We start from the raw sequence: 20151 nt of genomic DNA, 5'->3' as shown, positions 1-20151 counted from the left end.
CCTCCTTTCAAATTTGCGGACAAAACGTTGTCATCACTTCATATTTTACGTACTTCTGTTATTCATATACTTTTTTACGTATAGTAGCTTTTGTGTTTTCTTTATCTGTCACCTTGCCATCACAATAACGCAACAAAATCTACAAAGCAAAGAAGGGAATTCATAGCAGACTGCTTGCACAATTAGACAACGCGTGGACACGAGAATGCCCTAGTATACATGCGTTCTTTTCACAAATTATTTGGGTGCCCTTTCATATTCGTAGGTCTGCGATTGCGCACGGCGTAAGAAGCATCGTGTGGACATACCGCTACGTCGATATAACCTCAACTGCGTGATATTTGTATGAGAACCGTTTTGAAATTTATTGTTGTAGTGATTGGTGAACATTCATGTTATTGCTTTTGCGTCTCAATCCAGTTTCTCACCCGTCGTAATAACAATGCACTGTACTCGTGAATAGTGCATCTGCAAAAAGTAAAAGTGAGAGGCAATCACAAATGGATTCAATGAACTGTCAAAACATTGTTCCAGTGTGCTTTCTGTCAAACGCTCAGGTTGAAGCAACAGCGACATTCGTGTTCATAGCGCTGCATTAATCGTCCGAAAGTAGCTTTTTCGCAGTGAGTGGAATCAGTGATACATTATAGTCGTAATTTTGTGTTTCTCTGAGGATTGCTCGTTCATGTAATTAACAAATTTCGTAGTTACAGCTTAGCACGCGAGGGGCGTATGCGCTATTAAAACTAAGTATGTGTCACTGCAGCTGAATGTTGTGACTGGGTAGAAAACTAATGCGCACAAGAAGGTAAGGAATTGGAAATATACAAAGCGGCCGGTTGGGGTGGGATTCTTTGTTGTGTTCGAAGGGAGGTATTTACTAGAAATCACTTCCCTTTCGACTCTTAACCATCTATTTTATTCTCACGAATCTTTCCCACTTCAGCTATAAGCCACTGCCCGTTTAGCGTTAACTATCGCTTCCATTGTTTGTACATGATTTGGCTGTTGATGTATAGGACACAGATTGTTATTAAATAATTAAAAATAGTAATTCGGGATCATTAATGACCTACTTCCATATATTCGTATTATCACTCGCCTGCAAAGTAGATGTGATGCATTTGCACTGTCTCCAGTTAAACAGTTTTTATGGCTTAGCAGTAAAAGAAGAATAAAGGGAACATGTTATGTGTCAAAAAGTTGTAGTAGCATGCACGTAAGCATAGTTCCAATCGTAGATATTTACTGTGTTCCTAGCAAGTCGGGGGTCGGTTCTTTCAACTTGTTCTTCTTGCCTCGAGTCCAGCCAGTTTGAATCACGTAAAATAATTATTAGGAGTGTTTTTTTGACTGAGGTACATCATCCCAACACTTTTTCAGTCCTTCACTCCGCTGTTTTTGTTATGGGGTGAAGACTATTCCATGTTAATTCTATTTTTGTGAAACGGTCGAAGTTTTTCTGTTGATTATGAATTTTTCTGTTCTCGAAAGTAATTTTCAGTTCTTTCTCATTGCCAGGAACGTAAAAATTGTAAATAACTGTTCCCCTTAATTGCTGACAAGCCCTGAGTAACTTGCAGCGGTTGTCTGCTGCTGCTGTAATTGTATACTTTCCTCAGTGTATTCACAAAGACGTCAAGTGCACACCACGTACAATAATTAAACTCAGAGACTAGATCAGAAAGAATATGAAACACTATTCTACTGGCGGTATATACAAAAAAGAATCAGTTAATTGACTGAGGCAGTTGATGCCAGAGTTAAATAATATGCAAATACTGGCTGGTTGAACGAAAGTGTCTTAAAAGTAAAAGGAAGAGTAGCTACTAAAAATATATTATAAAATGTACTACTTTTTCTCGAGCTGTACCCAAAGGCCACAGAGGATAGAATCATTGATAAATAAAATGTTTAAATCACTGAACGCAGTGTTGTGGTTATGCAAATAAAGTACTGTATTCCTTTCCCGTCTGGATAGGACTTCATATGTTTACAGTCAGTCTTTGATATAAGATAACTTATGTACACTGGAAGACTGAATATCCATTTTAAGCCTCGTGTAACATACTAAAGATGAACAAGCCAAGCCTGATTTAAGATCCATTTCACCATGGTGGTAAACTTGATTTCCTTTCTGGCACCAAATTGTTTCAGTTACCTCAGTTTGGCTTTTGTATTGCCTTCTGGATAAAGATGTATTTTCACTCTTAAATGAAGTTGTCAGATTCGCTCTGAGCACGACGGGACTCAACATCTTAGGTCATAAGTCCCCTAGAACTTAGAACTACTTAAACCTAACTAACGTAAGGACATCACACACACCCATGCCCGAGGCAGGATTCGAACCTGCGACCGTAGCAGTCCCGCGGTTCCGGACTGCAGCGCCAGAACCGCACGACCACCACGGCCGGCAGTTGTCAGATTCTAAAACCGTTCCCTGTAACCTTACAAGACTGGTGACTGCTCAAAAAATTAGATGGAAGAAAGTATATACAAAAAGTGTATGGTATTTATGGCACCCCATTTGCTTAGTTAGAGATTTATCTTAATAATAGAAAACAGGCTGTACTGCAAAAAATTTGTGGATAGACCTTGCACACCCAATAAATCAGTGTATATATAACTGAAGGGCAAGGAATTGTTTTATTTATTTTTAATTTTTTAATTTCTTGTAATAAAAATACCCCTTGTATGGGAGGTAACATACCATACATTAGTCACTTGCTGGATTGACTGTTCCTTCCAAAATGGGGACCCTTTGCCCCCTTTCCCAATACTCTGGCATACTTGAGACACAAATCAACTATAACTTTATTTGTTGGATTGCTCATATGTGAACTGCTGGGTTTGGTGTCAGTGCTGATTCTGACTACAAGGATGCGGCTGTTGAAGGAGAGTGTTAACTGCAGATGATATCTGCATATGTGGGTCTTGGTATGGCGAGGCTTACGGTGTCAGTGCAGTGTCTTGTAGGGATGGTGTAAGTAGGACCCATGCTGGCTTGACCTGCTTGATAGACTTTTGTGGTTGTGTCATTTTGCAGGAATCCAATGTTGTGGTCTGGTTGTTGCAACACTGTGAGGGGACCAGTGTGCTGCAGCTGAAGTGGCAATTTGAAGATCTATGGGGAGCATAACTTGATTAAAGTTGTCCAAAGCTTTTTGGACTCTTTGGACAAGAACGGATTGTACACCATTGTGACTGATCTTGGCTATATGGTCTGGGAGCTGTTGTACTAACTACAACAGTTCCACTACAGGAAGCAACAGTGTGTGTGTGTGTGTGTGTGTGTGTGTGTGTGTGTGTGTAAGGGAAATAGTCTGCCAGTACTCGGTACACAGTTTCTGCAAATGATGCTTCGATGAGGGGATTATGCAGTGTGTGAACTCCTAATAGGATGAAGGCAAGGGCCTATGTCCATTTCTTCTAATGACACATGAGTTCTCTTTAAGGTCCAACACCATCTCTCTGCCCCCCCCCCCCTCCCACTTGCTGGCGGGATGGTAGATTATTGTATGATCATGCTGAATGACATAAAAGTTGGTCAATTCTTGGAACAAAACTGTTTCAGATTGTTGGCTCTGGCCTTCAAATGGCTCTAAACACTATGGGACTTAACATCTGAGGTCATCATTCCCCTAGACTTAGAACTACTTAAACCTAACTAACCTAAGGACATCACACACATCCATGCCCGAGGCAGGATTCGAACCTGCGACTGGAACGGCAGCGTGGTTCCATCGGACTGAAGTGCCTAGAACCGCGTGGCCACAGCGGCCGGCTGGCTCTGGTCTATATTGATGTGGAGGGGTAAGTGGATCATGTCATTGAAGCTATTGGCTGGCTGTTTCAGCAGAAATGTGCATTTCTGCAGATGGACTACAGCTGTTCAACACTCAAAAGGGAAAGGGGATGTACAAGATTGATGTATATATGGGCAAATCGTGCTGGAGAGCCTTGAATTGTCCAATGTTGGTGTGTACATGTTGCCCCACTTTGCACTGCTGGCACTAAATACACTAACATGCTCATGCATTGTCATCTTTTTAATCAGTATGACACAAAAACTTAGGGTAGGAAGATGATGGTTGTGTTTGCTTCTACAGGTGATGGATTGTGAATGCTGCAGAAAGCAGCTTTGCAGAGGTTCAGCAAAATGTAGGGCCATGGGCTATGCTGAGAGATGTCAGACTATAGTGTTAACTTGATTCCTGGCACCAGGGTTTGGATGAGTTGCAGCCCTGCAGAAGGGTTGACCGGCAGATCTTATAGTTGTGGATCTGTCACAGTGGCGAGTTTTTTCCCCCCAAGCCACAGATGGGCAAAACATAATCAACCAAAAAGTTTTCTGCTCCTTTTATGTGGTACAAATCTGTCGTAAACTGGTTGACAAGCAGTACATGTCTGAACTGCCAGGGGAGACATTTTTTGCTGGTGTTATGGACTAATGTAAATTGTTGGAAGACGAGCTTCAGTGTGGGGTCGAATATTTAACTGCTTCATAAATTGCAAGAAGTTATGTCATGTGCAGTCCACCGCTACTGCACTGTTTGCATTCTTTTTTTTGGGGGGGGGGGGGGGGAAACAGTTGCCAAATTCAGTCAATTTGTTAGTATAGTTTGTCACCTATTGCTGTTTGGCTAGCACCTACAATTATATCAGGTATGCATATTGCTCTTGGAAAGGCTGTAGCACTGCACTAATTAGGCTCACCTGGAGTTCATGAAGAGCTTTTTCCATTTCTGGGGTCCACTTGCAGGATTACCAGTATGTGGTGTCATAATGCGAGACCATCTGAAAGTGGTGTTTGTGTAATCACCATTGCTGTGAGATGGCATCAACAAAAATGCCAGGAACTAAGTTAACACTATTGTCTGACATATCTCAGAATAGCCCATGGCCCTACGTTTTGCTGAACCTCTGCAAAGCTGCTTTCTGCCGTGGCGTGTTTGATTTTAATCCCAGAGTCAGTGCGACAGCTTACTCACCTGAAGAAGGTGGTCAGGAGGACCACTAAATATTGTCAAGATGATGTCACGTTCTAGCTTTTGACGCAACATGAAAATCATCAATTACTATGCCAGGAATGTTTACAGAGCCACAGCTTACTGTAGGGCTGCACGATATAAATACACCACCACTGGTTTTGGCACTAAATCACAAAAATATAATTATTAAAAAATAAAACAATCAATTTACCACAATTATAACAAAATACAAAAAAAGTAACTTACCTGAGGGGCTACTGAAAGTGTATATGTGGAAGGTATCGTACAATAGAAAATAATGTTAAATTAATAGTTTGCAACTTCACTGAGTTAGTCCTTTTGTACCAAGTAAATTAAACCACAAGAAATTAGAGATGTAAGTTATTATGAAGGTGCAGTGTATGCTACCACTGCTCATTTTTATCTTTGTGACATCTCAATAACTTAGCACTATAGTTAGACATGTACACAAGAATTGTGCACAGGTATTACTTTTACATAATGGATGTGGGTAAAGGTAAAAAAGTTCCCGTGTTTGCATGCCATGGTGTATTTTCGTATGTTATTTAGTATACCTGACTGAAATTTCGATCTCACTAGCTCACTGTTAGTAACTTTAAATCGTAAGTTTAGCTGTTCTTATAAGGCCCCAGTACATGCTTGCATGGGTTTTCCTCCTCACATTGGCGATGCCAGCATACCTGAGCTGCTGGCCACTAAGTACTTTCTGCCCCACCTCCATACAATAGGTAGTGCTCAGCTGTATATTCCTGTTTCCATTCATACATTCACAGGTAACTTTTCCTAGTTCTTTCCTAGATAGAAACAACTTCACTCACTACACTAAGCTCCTTATAACTGGGCTGGGCACTCATAACTATGTGGCACAGATAACGTCTGTGTACAAATTCCATTGCTGGAATTTCACAGTATGCTCAAAAGCAACATGGGTGTTCACTTTGGTACATCCTTTCAAAGTCCAAACTCTTCAAAGATAGCTATAAAATTGCCCATCTCTTAAATTTTAAACTTGGGAACCTCTCCATACTTACAAGGGAACCTCCCCATCGCACCCCCCTCAGATTTAGTTATAAGTTGGCACAGTAGAAGGGCCTTGAAAAACAGAACACAGATCAATCGAGAAAACAGGAAGAAGTTGTGTGGAACCATGAAAAAATAAGCAAAATATACAAACTGAGTAGTCCATGCGCATGATAGGCAACATTTAGGATAATATGCGTTCAGGAGCACTGTGGTCCCGTGGTTTGTGTGAGCAGCTGTGGAACGAGAGGTCCTTGGTTCAAGTCTTCCCTTGAGTGAAAAATTTAATTTTTTATTTTCAGTTTATGTGACAAAGTCTTACGTTTTCATCACTTTTTTGGGAGTGATTATCACATCCACAAGAAAACCAAAATCGGGCAAGGTAGAAGAATCTTTTTACCCATTCGCCAAGTGTGCAAGTTAGGTGGATCGACAACATATTCCTGTCATGTAACGCACACGCCGTCACCAGTGTCGTATAGAGTACATCAGATGTGTTTTCCTGTGGAGGAATCGATTGACCTATGACCTTGCGATCAAATGTTTTCGGTTCCCATTGGAGAGGCACGTCCTTTCGTCTTCTAATCCCACGGTTTTGCGGTGCGGTCGCAAAACACAGACACTAAACTTATTACAGAGAATAGAGACGTCAATGAACGAACGGACAGATCATAACTTTGCAAAAATAAAGTAAGTAAACTTTTCGCTCGAGTGAAGACTTGAACCAAGGACCTCTCGCTCCGCAGCTGCTCACGCTAACCACAGAACCACGGCACTCTTATGCCCACGTCGTCCTTGATGTTGCATATGTTACCCATGGACTACTCAGTTTGTATATTTTGCTTATTTTTTCATAGTTCCACACAACTTCTTCCTGTTTTCTCGATTGATCTGTGTTCAGTTTTTCAAGGCCTATCCATTGTGCCAAATTATAACTAAATCTGAGGGGGGTGCGATGGGGAGGTTCCCTTGTTAGAACATTATTCCAGGTGCAATACTGTAATCTCTTGAGTGCCAGAGATTCCATTTTGGTTCATACTTTTTCAGCACTCCATTTGTATATTTTTCCAGTGGAATGGGATTCATTCCTGTTGTCCATTGGTTAAAGATATTTCTGTTTGGAGTGCATGACTCTTCAATAGATTTTTTTAGGTTAGCATACAGACTTTGCAAATGACTGATCAGTGATTTTATAAATATGGTAAAAAACTCACTTGTGTCCACAACGGCAGAAGATTTCACACACACCTAAATGATCTTGCTAAATTATATATATGCGATGTTATTACTAATTGTATTAAAGTAATAGTACACAATGAAGTAATGTGAGGTAATACAGAACCCATAAAGCTGAGTTGGCCTTCAGAGTGCAAAAATATTTTTATGAATAGGTGTGATAGGCCTTATGGAACTAATGAAACCCGTACTTTTTATCAAAGCATGCAGTCTATACAAAATAAATTCTAGAATTTGAAATATATTACTTTTCTGACCTTCCCACTGTGGATATTATATGCCTTGCTAGACAGTGGATAAAAGCTGATGAGCTCTCATTTTTTAATTTTTCTAAGTATGTCATGGGTGCTAGCTACTGCAGATCCACTAAAAGTGATGGTAGCCGCCTAATACGTGTAAGAGATGCATTCAGTCCAGTGAAATCAATAAAATGTATCATCTAAATGTAGAAAAACACTTTGGACATTGTGTACTTGAACTGAAACAACTGTAAACAGCCAGTATTTGCAGCTACAGATCACAAAGTGGAACCATGTTTCACTTTCTACAAAATCTGGACTCTGCAATCAATTATTATGTTTCAAAAAGGAAAATAGTTATTGTGTGCTCTGATTTTAATGCAAATTTAGCAGTGGCTTCACATGAAGCCAGTGGTTTAAGAAATGTGTTAGCAACATTCTCAGTGGAAAATATTGTGAAAGAACCTACTAGAACAACTTCCACGTCCTCTTCTACCACTGACACAATTTCTGTAAACCCTTACACTACTCCAGTAATAAAACTTGAGAACTTGTCAAATGGTCTCTCTGACCACCAAGGCCTCCTGTTTGATGTAAACCTATCGTTCCATGTGCAACTCATCTGAAATAATTAATGGCAGGTACATTAATGATCCTCTTGTTTACAATTATTTAAAGATTTGCTAACACAACAGTCTTGGTAAAATGTTACCTGGAAAAAGACACTGATAAAAATGCTAAGAATTGCCTTCCCACTTAAGAAACGTGTAATTAGGACCTCCAGGAAAAATGAATACAAAAGTTGGATAACACAAGGGATACTCACCTCCTGTGAAACTAAGGAAAGACTGTTCATGGAAAGTAAAAGTAACAGATTCTAATTTTCTTAACTATCTCAAAAATATACTGAAAAATTCTGAGAAAGTGGTAGCCCAGGCAAAAGAGCTCTGTCAACCAGTACATTACAAATGCAAGCAACATAAGTAAAGCTGGGTGGAAAGTTGTCAGTGGTACTAGAGGAACATAGGCTAAACAACTACTGCCTGATTTTGTAAACAAAAATGGGAAAAAAGATAAGATTTTAAAGAAGTAAATGAATTGTTTGGTGCACATTTCATAGGTAACAAAAGCAATCTTTCTTCAGGAATGAGCAAACCACAAAAAACTTTTGAAATAGTGCTAAAAAAATCAGACAGGGCACTCTTCTCAACACCATCATCAACTGCAGGGGTTATAAAAATTATCAGAGAAACAAAAACTCATACTCCTGTGGCACTGATGGTTTGTCTGACCATTTAATGAAAACTATTACCACAGAAATTGCTGGAGCCCTTTGTGATGTAATAAACAGTTCATTAAGCAATGGCTGCCTTCTGAAACTCTTCAAAATCTTAAAAGTCGCCCCAGTTTTCAAAAAGAGTGACCCACATGACGTCAATAATTATCAGCCAAAATCCCTCCCACCAACAGCAGCAAAGGTAATTTAAAAAGTCATGTGTTATAATTCATCAATAAAGAAAACTTATTTTCTGATTGTCATTATGAGTTTCACAAGAACACATCTGTTAATGATGCCGTTTGTGCTCTCTGTAACCAAATCTTCTCTTCCTTCAATCACAGAGAATTCTCCTCCAGATTTTCATTGACCTGACCAAAGCACTTGATATCACCAGATATTGCTTCAGGAACTAGGCATATATGGCATCAGAGGCATATGTAATCAATGGTTTCAGTCATACGTAACAAATAGGATGCAGGTAGTTGAAGTCTCCAACACTAGCAAAGAAAGAACTTGCTCTAACACAGCCCTGATTACTTGTGGTGTGCCACAAAGCTCTGTTATGGGTCCCCTTCTTTTTCTGCTTTTTATTAATGATCTTTCTTGAACCCTTCCAAAACTTCTCATATACTATTTGCTGATGATACAAATCAGTTGTTTAGTAGCACATCAGTGCAACAAATGAATGACCAAATATCAGATAGCCTACAATGAGTAGACTGCTGTCCTAGTTTCTCAGAAATAAACTGTTGCTGAAAGCAAATAACAGCTCACATGCTCTTTTCTTCATCAAAAAATCGCCCTACGCAAGTGATATGAATAATAATAGAAGGCCATGAAATCAATCAAATTGAAGCAATGAAATTTTTGGGAATATGCGTAGATAACACTTTGAAGTAGGATGTGCACAGAGATAAAGTACTGAATAAGCTGAGCAGCCTCTGTTATGCATTTAGAATCCTCATGCAAAGATGCAACATAGATACATTAAAAACAGTGTACTTTGGCCTAGTTCATTCCATTTTAACATGGGTCATAACACAAAATAATCTTTATAGTGCAGAAAAGGCTATTAAAGATAATGGAACAAGAATATCCCAGATTGTCAGCAAAGACAGTTTTCAAAGCCGGAAATTTTACCAGTACCCTGTATTTATATAATGGAAACAGTCTTATTTATTAAAAATACATGCACCTTTTCACAATAAAAAGGGATATACATGATCACAATATGAGATATCTGAACAATCTGTTGCCACAGAGATTAAGTAGATGTCAAGCTGGTGTCTGAAATACAGGCACTCAGCTGCACAATAAACTTCCTATGACCATAAGAAATAGTGAAGGACTGTCATTCAGAAAAAAGTAAAAGAACTACTTGTCACACACTCCTTTTACTCTGTTGGTGTACTTGCAGGCAAATTTACACTAGCCCTCCAAAAATCTTTCTCAAAAAAATAAAAACACAAGCTCATTAATCATCAGATAACATATTAAATTTATATTTGCTTACTCTTAATGTTGTTTTATATACTGAAATAAACTGCACTGTAAGTTAGGTAAATTAGAACTGTACGGGATTAAGTCTATGTGTTTGTACTTACTCTTAATTCCCATCATGCATTGTAAGCCCATGTACAGGGTGTTACAAAAAGGTACGGTCAAACTTTCAGGAAACATTCCTCACAGACAAATAAAGAAAAGATGTTATCTGGACATGTGACCGGAAACGCTTAATTTCCATGTTAGAGCTCATTTTAGTTTCGTCAGTATGTACTGTACTTCCTCGATTCACTGCCAGTTGGCCCAATTGAAGGAAGGTAATGTTGACTTCGGTGCTTTTGTTGACATGCGACTCATTGCTCTACAGTACTAACATCAAGCACATCAGTACGTAGCATCAACAGGTTAGTGTTCATCACGAACGTGGTTTTGCAGTCAGTGCAATGTTTACAAATGCGGAGTTGGCAGATGCCCATTTGATGTATGAATTAGCACAGGGCAATAGCCGTAGCGCGGTACGTTTGTATTGAGACAGATTTCCAGAACGAAGGTGTCCCGACAGGAAGGTGTTCAAAGCAATTGATCGGTGTCTTAGGGAGCACGGAACATTTCAGCCTATGACTCGCGACTGGGGAAGACCTAGAACCACGAGGACACCTGTGACAATAACCCTAATGTCAGTGTCAGAGAAGTTGCTGCTGTACAAGGTAACATTGACTACATCACTATATGGAGAGTGCTACGGGAGAACCAGTTGTTTCCGTACCATGTACAGCGTGTGCAGGCACTATCAGCAGCTGATTGGCCTCCACGGGTACTCTTCTGCGAATGGTTCATCCAACAATGTGTCAATCCTCATTTCAGTGCAAATGTTCTCTTTACGGATGAGGCTTCATTCCAACGTGATCAAATTGTAAATTTTCACAATCAACATGTGTTGGCTGACGAGAATTCGCACGCAATTGTGCAATCACGTCATCAACACAGATTTTCTGTGAACGTTTGGGCAGGCATTGTAGGTGATGTCTTAATTGGGCCCCATGTTCTTCCACCTACGCTCAATGGAGCACGTTATCATGATTTCATACGGGATACTCTACCTGTGCTGCTAGAACATGTGCCTTTACAAGTACGACACAACATGTGGTTCATGCACGATGGAGCTCCTGCACATTTCAGTTGAAGTGTTCATACGCTTCTCAACAACAGATTCGGTGACCGATGGATTGGTAGAGGCGGACCAGTTCCATGGCCTCCACACTCTCCTGACCTCAACTCTCTTGACTTTCATTTATGGGGGCATTTGAAAGATCTTGTCTACGCAACCCCGGTACCAAATGTAGAGACTCTTCGTGCTCGTATTGTGGACGGCTGTGATACAATACGCCATTCTCCAGGGCTGCATCAGCGCATCAGGGATTCCATGCGACGGAGGGTGGATGCATGTATCCTCGCTAACGGAGGACATTTTGAACATTTCCTGTAACAAAGTGTTTGAAGTCACACTGGTACGTTCTGTTGCTGTATTTCCATTCCATGATTAATGTGATTTGAAGAGAAGTAATAAAATGAGCTCTAACATGGAAAGTAAGAATTTCCGGACACATGTCCACATAACATATTTTCTTTCTTTGTGTGTGAGGAATGTTTCCTGAAAGTTTGGCCGTACCTTTTTGTAACACCCTGTATATTACTGTTGCTTAATGTTCTGAGCACCCTCATATAAATGTAATCTGTCCCCTACATGTAGCTGGCTGTTGTGGCCGAGCGGTTCTAGGCGCTTCAGTCTGGAACCGCGCGACCGCTACGGTCGCAGGTTCGAATCCTGCCTCGGGCATGGATGTGTGTGATGTCCTTAGGTTAGTTAGGTTTAAGTAGTTCTAAGTTCTAGGGGACTGATGACCTCAGATGTTAAGTCCCATAGTGCTCAGAGCCATTTGAACCAACCCTACATGTATTTAGCTTTATGTCAAATTTAATTTAGTCATACATGTAAACGTGTCCCCTATGTGTGTTTAGCTTTTTGACCATTTTAATGCCACCATATATTTGAGTTTATAACTTTTAATACTGTTTGTATTACGTCTAATAAAAAATGAAACAGTCACCACACAGGTTATGTAAACCATGCCCTATATCTTTGTACATTGTTCACCACAAGATGCCAGGGACAATAAATAAATAAATGTATGTTTTAAATACCATCATTCTTCAGTTATACCACACTGGCTTGCAGTGATAAGTGACTTGTGGCTGTCGTTGACAAGGCTGCTCATAAAGTAGGAATGTTGTGTTCATTTCTTATGTAATGCTTTAATTTCACTGGTAATCACCCCATTTAAAGTCTCTAGTAACCTATCTCTTGAGGGGAGAAAAATCCAAGAATTAAAAATATCAAAATGTGTGTCTTATTCTGAAGCACAGGAAAGCCACAAAGTCTATACAGACAGTGGTAACTGTACATAAGGTATCATGTCCTGTCCTGATAGCTCTAGTCTTGTACATACAATTTTGACTGAATATGTCTCAGAAGATTTATGTATTCATTTTTTCTGAAGATGTTATGAATGTGGTTATTCTTATTTGGGTCATTCCGTGGCAAGTGGTCTAGAGGCTCCCACATGACACTCATGGATTTTGATGAAATTTTGTATGAACATTCACACATGTTCTCAATGAACACTGGTAAAGTTTCAGTTTCATAAATTCAATACTTTCGGAGATACAGTCACTTGTTTAAGACCATAGCACAGCTTTCTATAGTGCGTCCTTGAATTTTCAGCAACTTTGAGATGAGATATCTCTAAGTATTTTCATGAAAGAAACAAAACTTGGCCATCTTATGCAACTTTTAGAGCTCTTTAAAGTAAAATATTAAGAAAAGGATTTCTGAGCAATTTTCGTATAGATAATTTGAAGCAAAGTTGGGCGAAAAAATACCTGTTTAAAAAAAATGCGAACTTTAGTTTTTTATATCTCCAAAAGTAATTGTGGGATGTACATGAAACTTTGCACACCATAACTCACCAACACAAGGTCTTATAATATAAAATTTCATTCTCCTATTGCTTTCCATTATTTCACAAATCTAGGGTGAAGTTGACGATTTTTCAAAAAGTGCTAAAAATGGGTATTTTTAGTCAAATTTTTCAAAAAAGTGTTTTCTCCAAACTCTTCTAAACTATGGCCATTAGAAAGAGCATATTCTAAACTATCTAGAAAAGTGGATTTGGTTTTGCAATGCAAGCATATAAGGCCCTAAAAAGTAGCATCATCAAAGAGGCGCACTGGAAGTTTGAACACATTTTTCTGGCACTCAAATTATACCTGAAATCTTTTATTTTGCCTGATACATGTTTGTTAATGTCTGGGATAAGTGAAATAAGAAGTCCTGATGATGAATAGGACCTAGCTTAAGTCCGAATAGCAAAAGAATAAAAATAGAAACAATGTTATTTCTTAATTGTCACCTCCCCCCCCCACCCCCACTCTCTCTCTCTCTCTCTCTCTCTCTCTCACACACACACACACACACACACACACACACACACACTTATTATTAAGAATGAATGTAAATCGTAAAATTTATTTGCATAATCATCTAATTATTAGTTGCCTGTTTAATGAACAACACCAGTTTACTGATGGAAAAGAAGTGTCTAAATGAGTTGCTATGGTCCATGGTGACTTAACCACTGCTAGTTTCATTTCACGTGAGAAAACCAGCATTCCCATTGCCATAGGGGCCACACCCGATAGCTTAGCAACAACAGCCACGGGTGGGTTTCTGTACCACAGGATCCCAAGCCTGATAGCAAAATTATTTAAGTGCCCTGTGTAAAATTAGAAGGCACTCTTGGGTTCCTTAGATTGTTTCCTCTAACCTATTTCAATTTTTGATATGCTACATTAATTTTCTGATGAATATCAAGAGGAATGGTGTATTGCCGGCCAGACGAATTTACTGATGGACCTGGGATAACTGCAATATGTGGTGTTCTGGAACCCAGCACTTGTCACTTCTTGGTGGCCAATAAAATGGGTTTGCTGGACCATGTGGGTGCATAAAGTTTATTAATGCATCCCTTTGCTCTGTGGAGGTCTCACAGATATTCCCAATCCACCACATGTTTTCATAGATGTATGCAAGATATTGTCCTGGTTGGAGAGCAGACATTAATATGCCTCCTTCATTACTGTGACCCATTTTAGCTAGAAAATATGAACAATCATTTGAAACTCTGCTGACCTGAATTGTTGTTTCAACAATAGGTAAAAAGTTATGATTTTCTCTAGTGCCTGCTAGTTTGTCCAAGTTTAATCCCCTCTTCTTGTGGCACAATATTGTTTTCAATTTCAACTTTACTGACGAAAACAAATTTAATTCCATTAATATTTTCAGAGCAGAAGTGAAACAGATCCAGGGGAGTAAGAATTTGTCCATTAAGTGGCCGTTGCAAGCTTGCTCTTGCTGCTAATTACCACTTTGTTGTACCTCCAGTCCCATCACAAGGTGATTTCCCATGACTAGTAGCAAAAAAAAAAAAAAAAAAAAAAATATATATATATATATATATATATATATATATATATATATGGCTGTCATTCCAAAATCACTCTTATGACAGCACAAATTTAGGAAATTCTTGAAATTTTTATTTTGAGTGCTGGAGTCATCACTGAAATAATGAATGTGGGATATCTGTGCAAACTGTGCTTTTATATATTTGATGAGCTCCTTGATAAAAACGTGAACTGTAATAGTGTCATGCCACAAACAATCACTGATAATGCAAAAACTTAAAGATTCTACTTTCTCATTTTGACGAAAGTAGATAACAAATGGATGAATTGTTGCTTGACTATTGTCCCAGTGGAAGCCTTGCACAGCAGCCTGAATGGTAAAAGAATAATTTTCTGCAAAATCCATTAGGACAACAAGCTCTTCGTCTTTCAGATGACATTGAAGGCCTTTAAGATGCAAGCTTTGATGCTTGTCAATGTAATGATGGCATGACGGACTCCATATTTTCTTTTTTACATCTTCAATAAATTCATCCACTACCATTTGCTTAGTGTCCAGTGTGGCCCGATCGGTATGTATCCATTGCTTAAACACAGTAACTTCCTGTGGCTCATGATCTAGGAAATAGCTAGCAATTTCAGATGCTATAGCTTCGGGCCCAGGACACCTTTCTCAGTGATGTAGCATGCACTGTTTAGAGTTCAAACTGCAAACTGCCTTGCTGAGAATCTCCTTATAATTTTCACATATACCAGCTCCACTAAGCATAAGCTTAACATTTTGGTGAATTGCACAGACGCAAACTGCATGCATTCCAGCTGATCCTACTGTTACACACCATTTGGGTCTAAGTTCACAAAACTTTGAGAACCCTATTTCTGGACCATTTATATTCTTATAGATAACATACATTTCCCGTAAATTGCAAAGTAACAATCTTTTCTGCATGTATGTCTTTCTATCTAAAAGTCTAACTGAAATACTATCTTTTTTTTCAGGGCACACCCTACTATACTCATCATCTTCAAAAAAATTTCGCACTCTACTAGCAACTTCTGCTGGTAATTTCCTGCTTTGCCTATTTTCGGGAGCCCGCATCTCGTGGTCGTGCGGTAGCGTTCTCGCTTCCCACGCCCGGGTTCCCGGGTTTGATTCCCGGCGGGGTCAGGGATTTTCTCTGCCTCGTGATGGCTGGGTGTTGTGTGATGTCCTTAGGTTAGTTAGGTTTAAGTAGTTCTAAGTTCTAGGGGACTGATGACCATAGCTGTTAAGTCCCATAGTGCTCAGAGCCATTTGAACCTATTTTCGGGAAGTGCCAGAATGCCCTTCTCTGCCTTAAGCTTCCGAGCATTCTTCACCATTCTTTCGGATACGCCGAACTGAGCTGCTGTTTGTCTGACTCTCCAACTTACAGGTGCCAAGGTTAAAATTTGCATCTGTTCTTTATGAATTGCATTCTGCATCTTGGCTTTCAGTTCAGTCAGCAAATGTGCGTAGTCAGCACAGTTTCCACATTCCTCAAATTCACTAGCATGTTCAATTTGTCGCTTTACTCCCATTGCATTTAAAATTCTGTTTTTAATCACATTGAGCCTTTTGAATTTTCTTCTTCACATATTGGGGATTATCTTTGTAGCTTACTGTTCTCTTCAGGGATGAAATACTGATAGACAATGAGCTACTATTTAATTCTTCTTTTGGTGTAAAGTTCTCATCAGAATGTGATGATGAGGCTGATAAAGCTTCGTCCAAGTGTCCTGCAAGCTGGACAAATTTTCTGACCTGGCTTTATGTTATTAACAAGCTGCTTCTTCAACATATCAGAAGCCTTATTAGCTGATTCAGTATCAAGAATTCCTGCCTTAACATTATGGTTCACCTTCCCAAAGGGATTGAAGCATTTTTTTTTGTAACCTCTCATATTGTGTCAATAACAGGGCTTCATGGTATAGGCAAACTTGAGAGGTATTGTCCAGCTCTGCTTCAGAACGTTGGACCAACAACTCTTTTTCCTCATCACTAAAATCCGCAAACCATTTTAAAGCAGCTTTTTTGGCAAAGAAAGTGACATGACACTTTGTTCCACTATCTCCTTGCCCAATTGAGCAGGAAGGTATACTGTTCCCTTCTGCATCCATCTCTAATCAGTAACTAAATAATGTATTTGGCCTCTAAGTGCAAATTATAATCTGCTTAAATTTCAGACAAATTGCTACTGAATGAAATTATACACAATGTACAATACCAATGAAAAAATCTAAGAACAGATATATGCTATAAAAGACACAATCAAAACAATTTTTTGTAAATTAGATAACAAACTTTGATGGTCTTACGAATCACTTAACAAGCCACACTCAGTCAAGAGAACCCACTCACTATGCTGCAAACACACCACTGAAATACTGATTGCTCAAACAAGGCTCACAATAATGAAACAATCTGATTGTTAAAGTAATTGTTGCCATTATATTTTCTATAAACAGTGAATCTTGTGAATTTTCTCTGTGAAATTAGTGATTACATATTTACCAAGGTAGTAGGCTACATTTAAATGTGATTAAATACAAAATTAAAACTCTTAGATGTTTAACCAACCAATTTCACATGTTTCCCTAATAACTTCAAGACAAAAATTCACAGGTTACAACACCTAAGTATTAAAATCTCTGCAATATTGATTGGAAAATTTACATCACTTGATGCATGATTCAAGCAAACCAATTCTTTTTTGGAAAAATGTTTTATACAATTGAATCCAAAAATTAGGTCTTCATTTTCCACTTGTAAATATTTACAATTTTGAGAAGTACAAAAATATGAAGCTATTATTCATTGAATTCTTTATGATCTCTTCTTTTACAAATGGGAAGAGTTTTATGCAGATGAACACTTATGATAAAAGCAGAAGAGCTACTTCTCATAGTTTTCAAGTTTTTCTGACAGTCTCATTGCCTATTTACCAGATCTTTTTATTTCAATTACTCAAGGCACTAATAAACATTTATTAGGCATAATAAATGGTTTCAGGTATAATTTGAGTGCCAGAAAAATGTGTTCAAACTTCCAGTGCGCCTCTTTGATGATGCTACTTTTTAGGGCCTTATATGCTTGCATTGCAAAACCAAATCCACTTTTCTAGATAGTTTAGAATATGCTCTTTCTAATGACCATAGTTTAGAAGAGTTTGGAGAAAACACTTTTTTGAAAAATTTGACTAAAAATACCCATTTTTAGCACTTTTTGAAAAATCGTCAACTTCACCCTAGATTTGTGAAATAATGGAAAGCAATAGGAGAATGAAATTTTATATTATAAGACCTTGTGTTGGTGAGTTATGGTGTGCAAAGTTTCATGTACATCCCACAATTACTTTTGGAGATATAAAAAACTAAAGTTCGCATTTTTTTTAAACAGGTATTTTTTCACCCAACTTTGCTTCAAATTATCTATACGAAAATTGCTCAGAAATCCTTTTCTTAATATTTTACTTTAAAGAGCTCTAAAAGTTGCATAAGATGGCCAAGTTTTGTTTCTTTCATGAAAATACTTAGAGATATCTCATCTCAAAGTTGCTGAAAATTCAAGGACGCACTATAGAAAGCTGTGCTATGGTCTTAAACAAGTGACTGTATCTCTGAAAGTATTGAATTTATGAAACTGAAACTTTACCAGTGTTTATTGAGAACATGTGTGAATGTTCATACAAAATTTCATCAAAATCCATGATGGTCATGTGGGAACATTTCTCGATATTAGACCACTTGGCACGAAATGGCCCATTTTGAATTGTTTTGTACAGTAACGTGCTGCTGTCTTTTGCGTTCAATTTACTAACCACCGCGCTACATGCTCTGCTTGGAAATTTTTGTAACTGTGGCATGCAGTGTTCTTTGAAAATGATGTTCATCTGTAGTCTTTGTATCTTAATTAAATACACAGGCAAATTAATTTACAAATCTGATTTACAGGTGTGCCCTGATACAATGCTGCTTCAGGACTTCCCTGATGAAATACTGCTTGAAATTTTCTCACGACTTCCAGTTAAAGATATAGTTACATGTGCTCTTTATGTTTGTAAACGCTGGAAAGCCCTGTGTAGGAGTTCAGCCCTCTGGAAAGGGCGAGAATATCGGTTAACAGACAAAAAAAGGAAATGTGAGATTGTGGAAGTAGCCAAACTTATTCCACACCTGACAACACTTTTTGTAGGGACAGGTACAAAATTCTGTGTATGGTTTACGGGTTGCAATGTGCTTCTTTCATCAGATGTTGATTTTGAAATAATTACGGATTTAGTTAGAAGTTGTAATATTAGTAACATAACAGTTCCAAGAGGTCTCTTCAGTCCTGATTTGTTTCCAAAGCTGCTTGATGATGATAAGAAACTCAGATATTTAACTGTGAAACATGATCCAATGATGTATAACACTCCAGGTGAAACTCTACCACTTTTACTAAGACAGGGGTCACTGTCAGAGTTGAAAATACTTCACATACATGGTGCCCGAAGTATTACTGTTGACACTGTCCTTCAGTTGTGCCAGCACTGTCCCCATCTTGAAGAACTGGCGTTACATGAATTAAGTCAGGCCTCAGACCATGTGTTACAGAATTTACAACTGTGCCCTAAACTTCGCTTGCTGGAAATCACACAGTCTAACTCGCTCCGTGATCTTTCATTTTTAAAATGTTGTCCAAACCTGTTGGAATTGGATCTTACTATGTGCTACTCTTTACAGCCCTCCTCATTCCAGCATTTGCTACACCTGAAAAAGTTGAAATCGTTTCATATGAGGCACTGTAGAGCAATTGGTTTACCACTTGCTGCCATGGCTGAATATCTTGTTCACTTAAAGATTATTGACTTGTTTTATTCTGCTGGTTTTAGTGAAAGTGAACTGAAAAAACTACAGATGATAGCTCCACACATAATTGTGTTACAGGGGCCTTTTGACCATAGATAGATTCACATATAATTGTTACAAGAGTCTTTTGGTCTAATGTTTGAAAATACAATTAATTGTATCCTTCATAAATGTCAGTACTTGTGCTAATGATCTGCTAAAAAGTTGTCATGTAACTTGTAAATAAAGGAACATATGTTCATGGTAGTGAGTATTATTCAGTAATACCAGCTTAGTATGTAAAATTTGAAGGAGGAATTCGGCAAGATATGTATGTAGGAAAGGATATTTGACACTAGCCTTGTGAAAGATGCTGTATGCAATGAAGAGATTGTATTAGAAGTAATTAGACTAGGTAAGATTTAAAAAAAGGTTTTGGTTTAATTTATTGTTTCCTTACTGGGCTGTAGCATTAGAAAAAAGCTATATT

General features: G+C 38.4%; 1 protein-coding gene across 1 annotated transcript; it reads left to right on the top strand.

The window, feature by feature from the left end:
* Nucleotides 1-294: 294 nt before the first annotated feature.
* LOC126263662 (F-box/LRR-repeat protein 17-like) lies at nucleotides 295-19881 on the top strand. Its single transcript, XM_049960772.1, has 2 exons — nucleotides 295-343; nucleotides 18786-19881. The coding sequence occupies exon 2, from the start codon at nucleotides 18801-18803 to the stop codon at nucleotides 19779-19781; it is 981 nt and encodes a 326-aa protein (XP_049816729.1). The 5' UTR covers nucleotides 295-343; nucleotides 18786-18800; the 3' UTR covers nucleotides 19782-19881.
* The last annotated feature ends 270 nt before the right edge of the window (nucleotides 19882-20151 follow it).

This window comes from Schistocerca nitens, chromosome 1 (assembly GCF_023898315.1).
Source record: "Schistocerca nitens isolate TAMUIC-IGC-003100 chromosome 1, iqSchNite1.1, whole genome shotgun sequence".
NCBI classification, from domain to species: Eukaryota; Metazoa; Arthropoda; class Insecta; order Orthoptera; family Acrididae; genus Schistocerca; species Schistocerca nitens.
This window is presented reverse-complemented; position numbering and strand designations above follow the sequence as displayed.

Excerpts from the sequence above, each read along its gene's own strand:
- LOC126263662 (XM_049960772.1), top strand. The coding sequence starts at position 18,801 with ATGCTGCTTCAGGACTTCCCTGATGAAATACTGCTTGAAATTTTCTCA.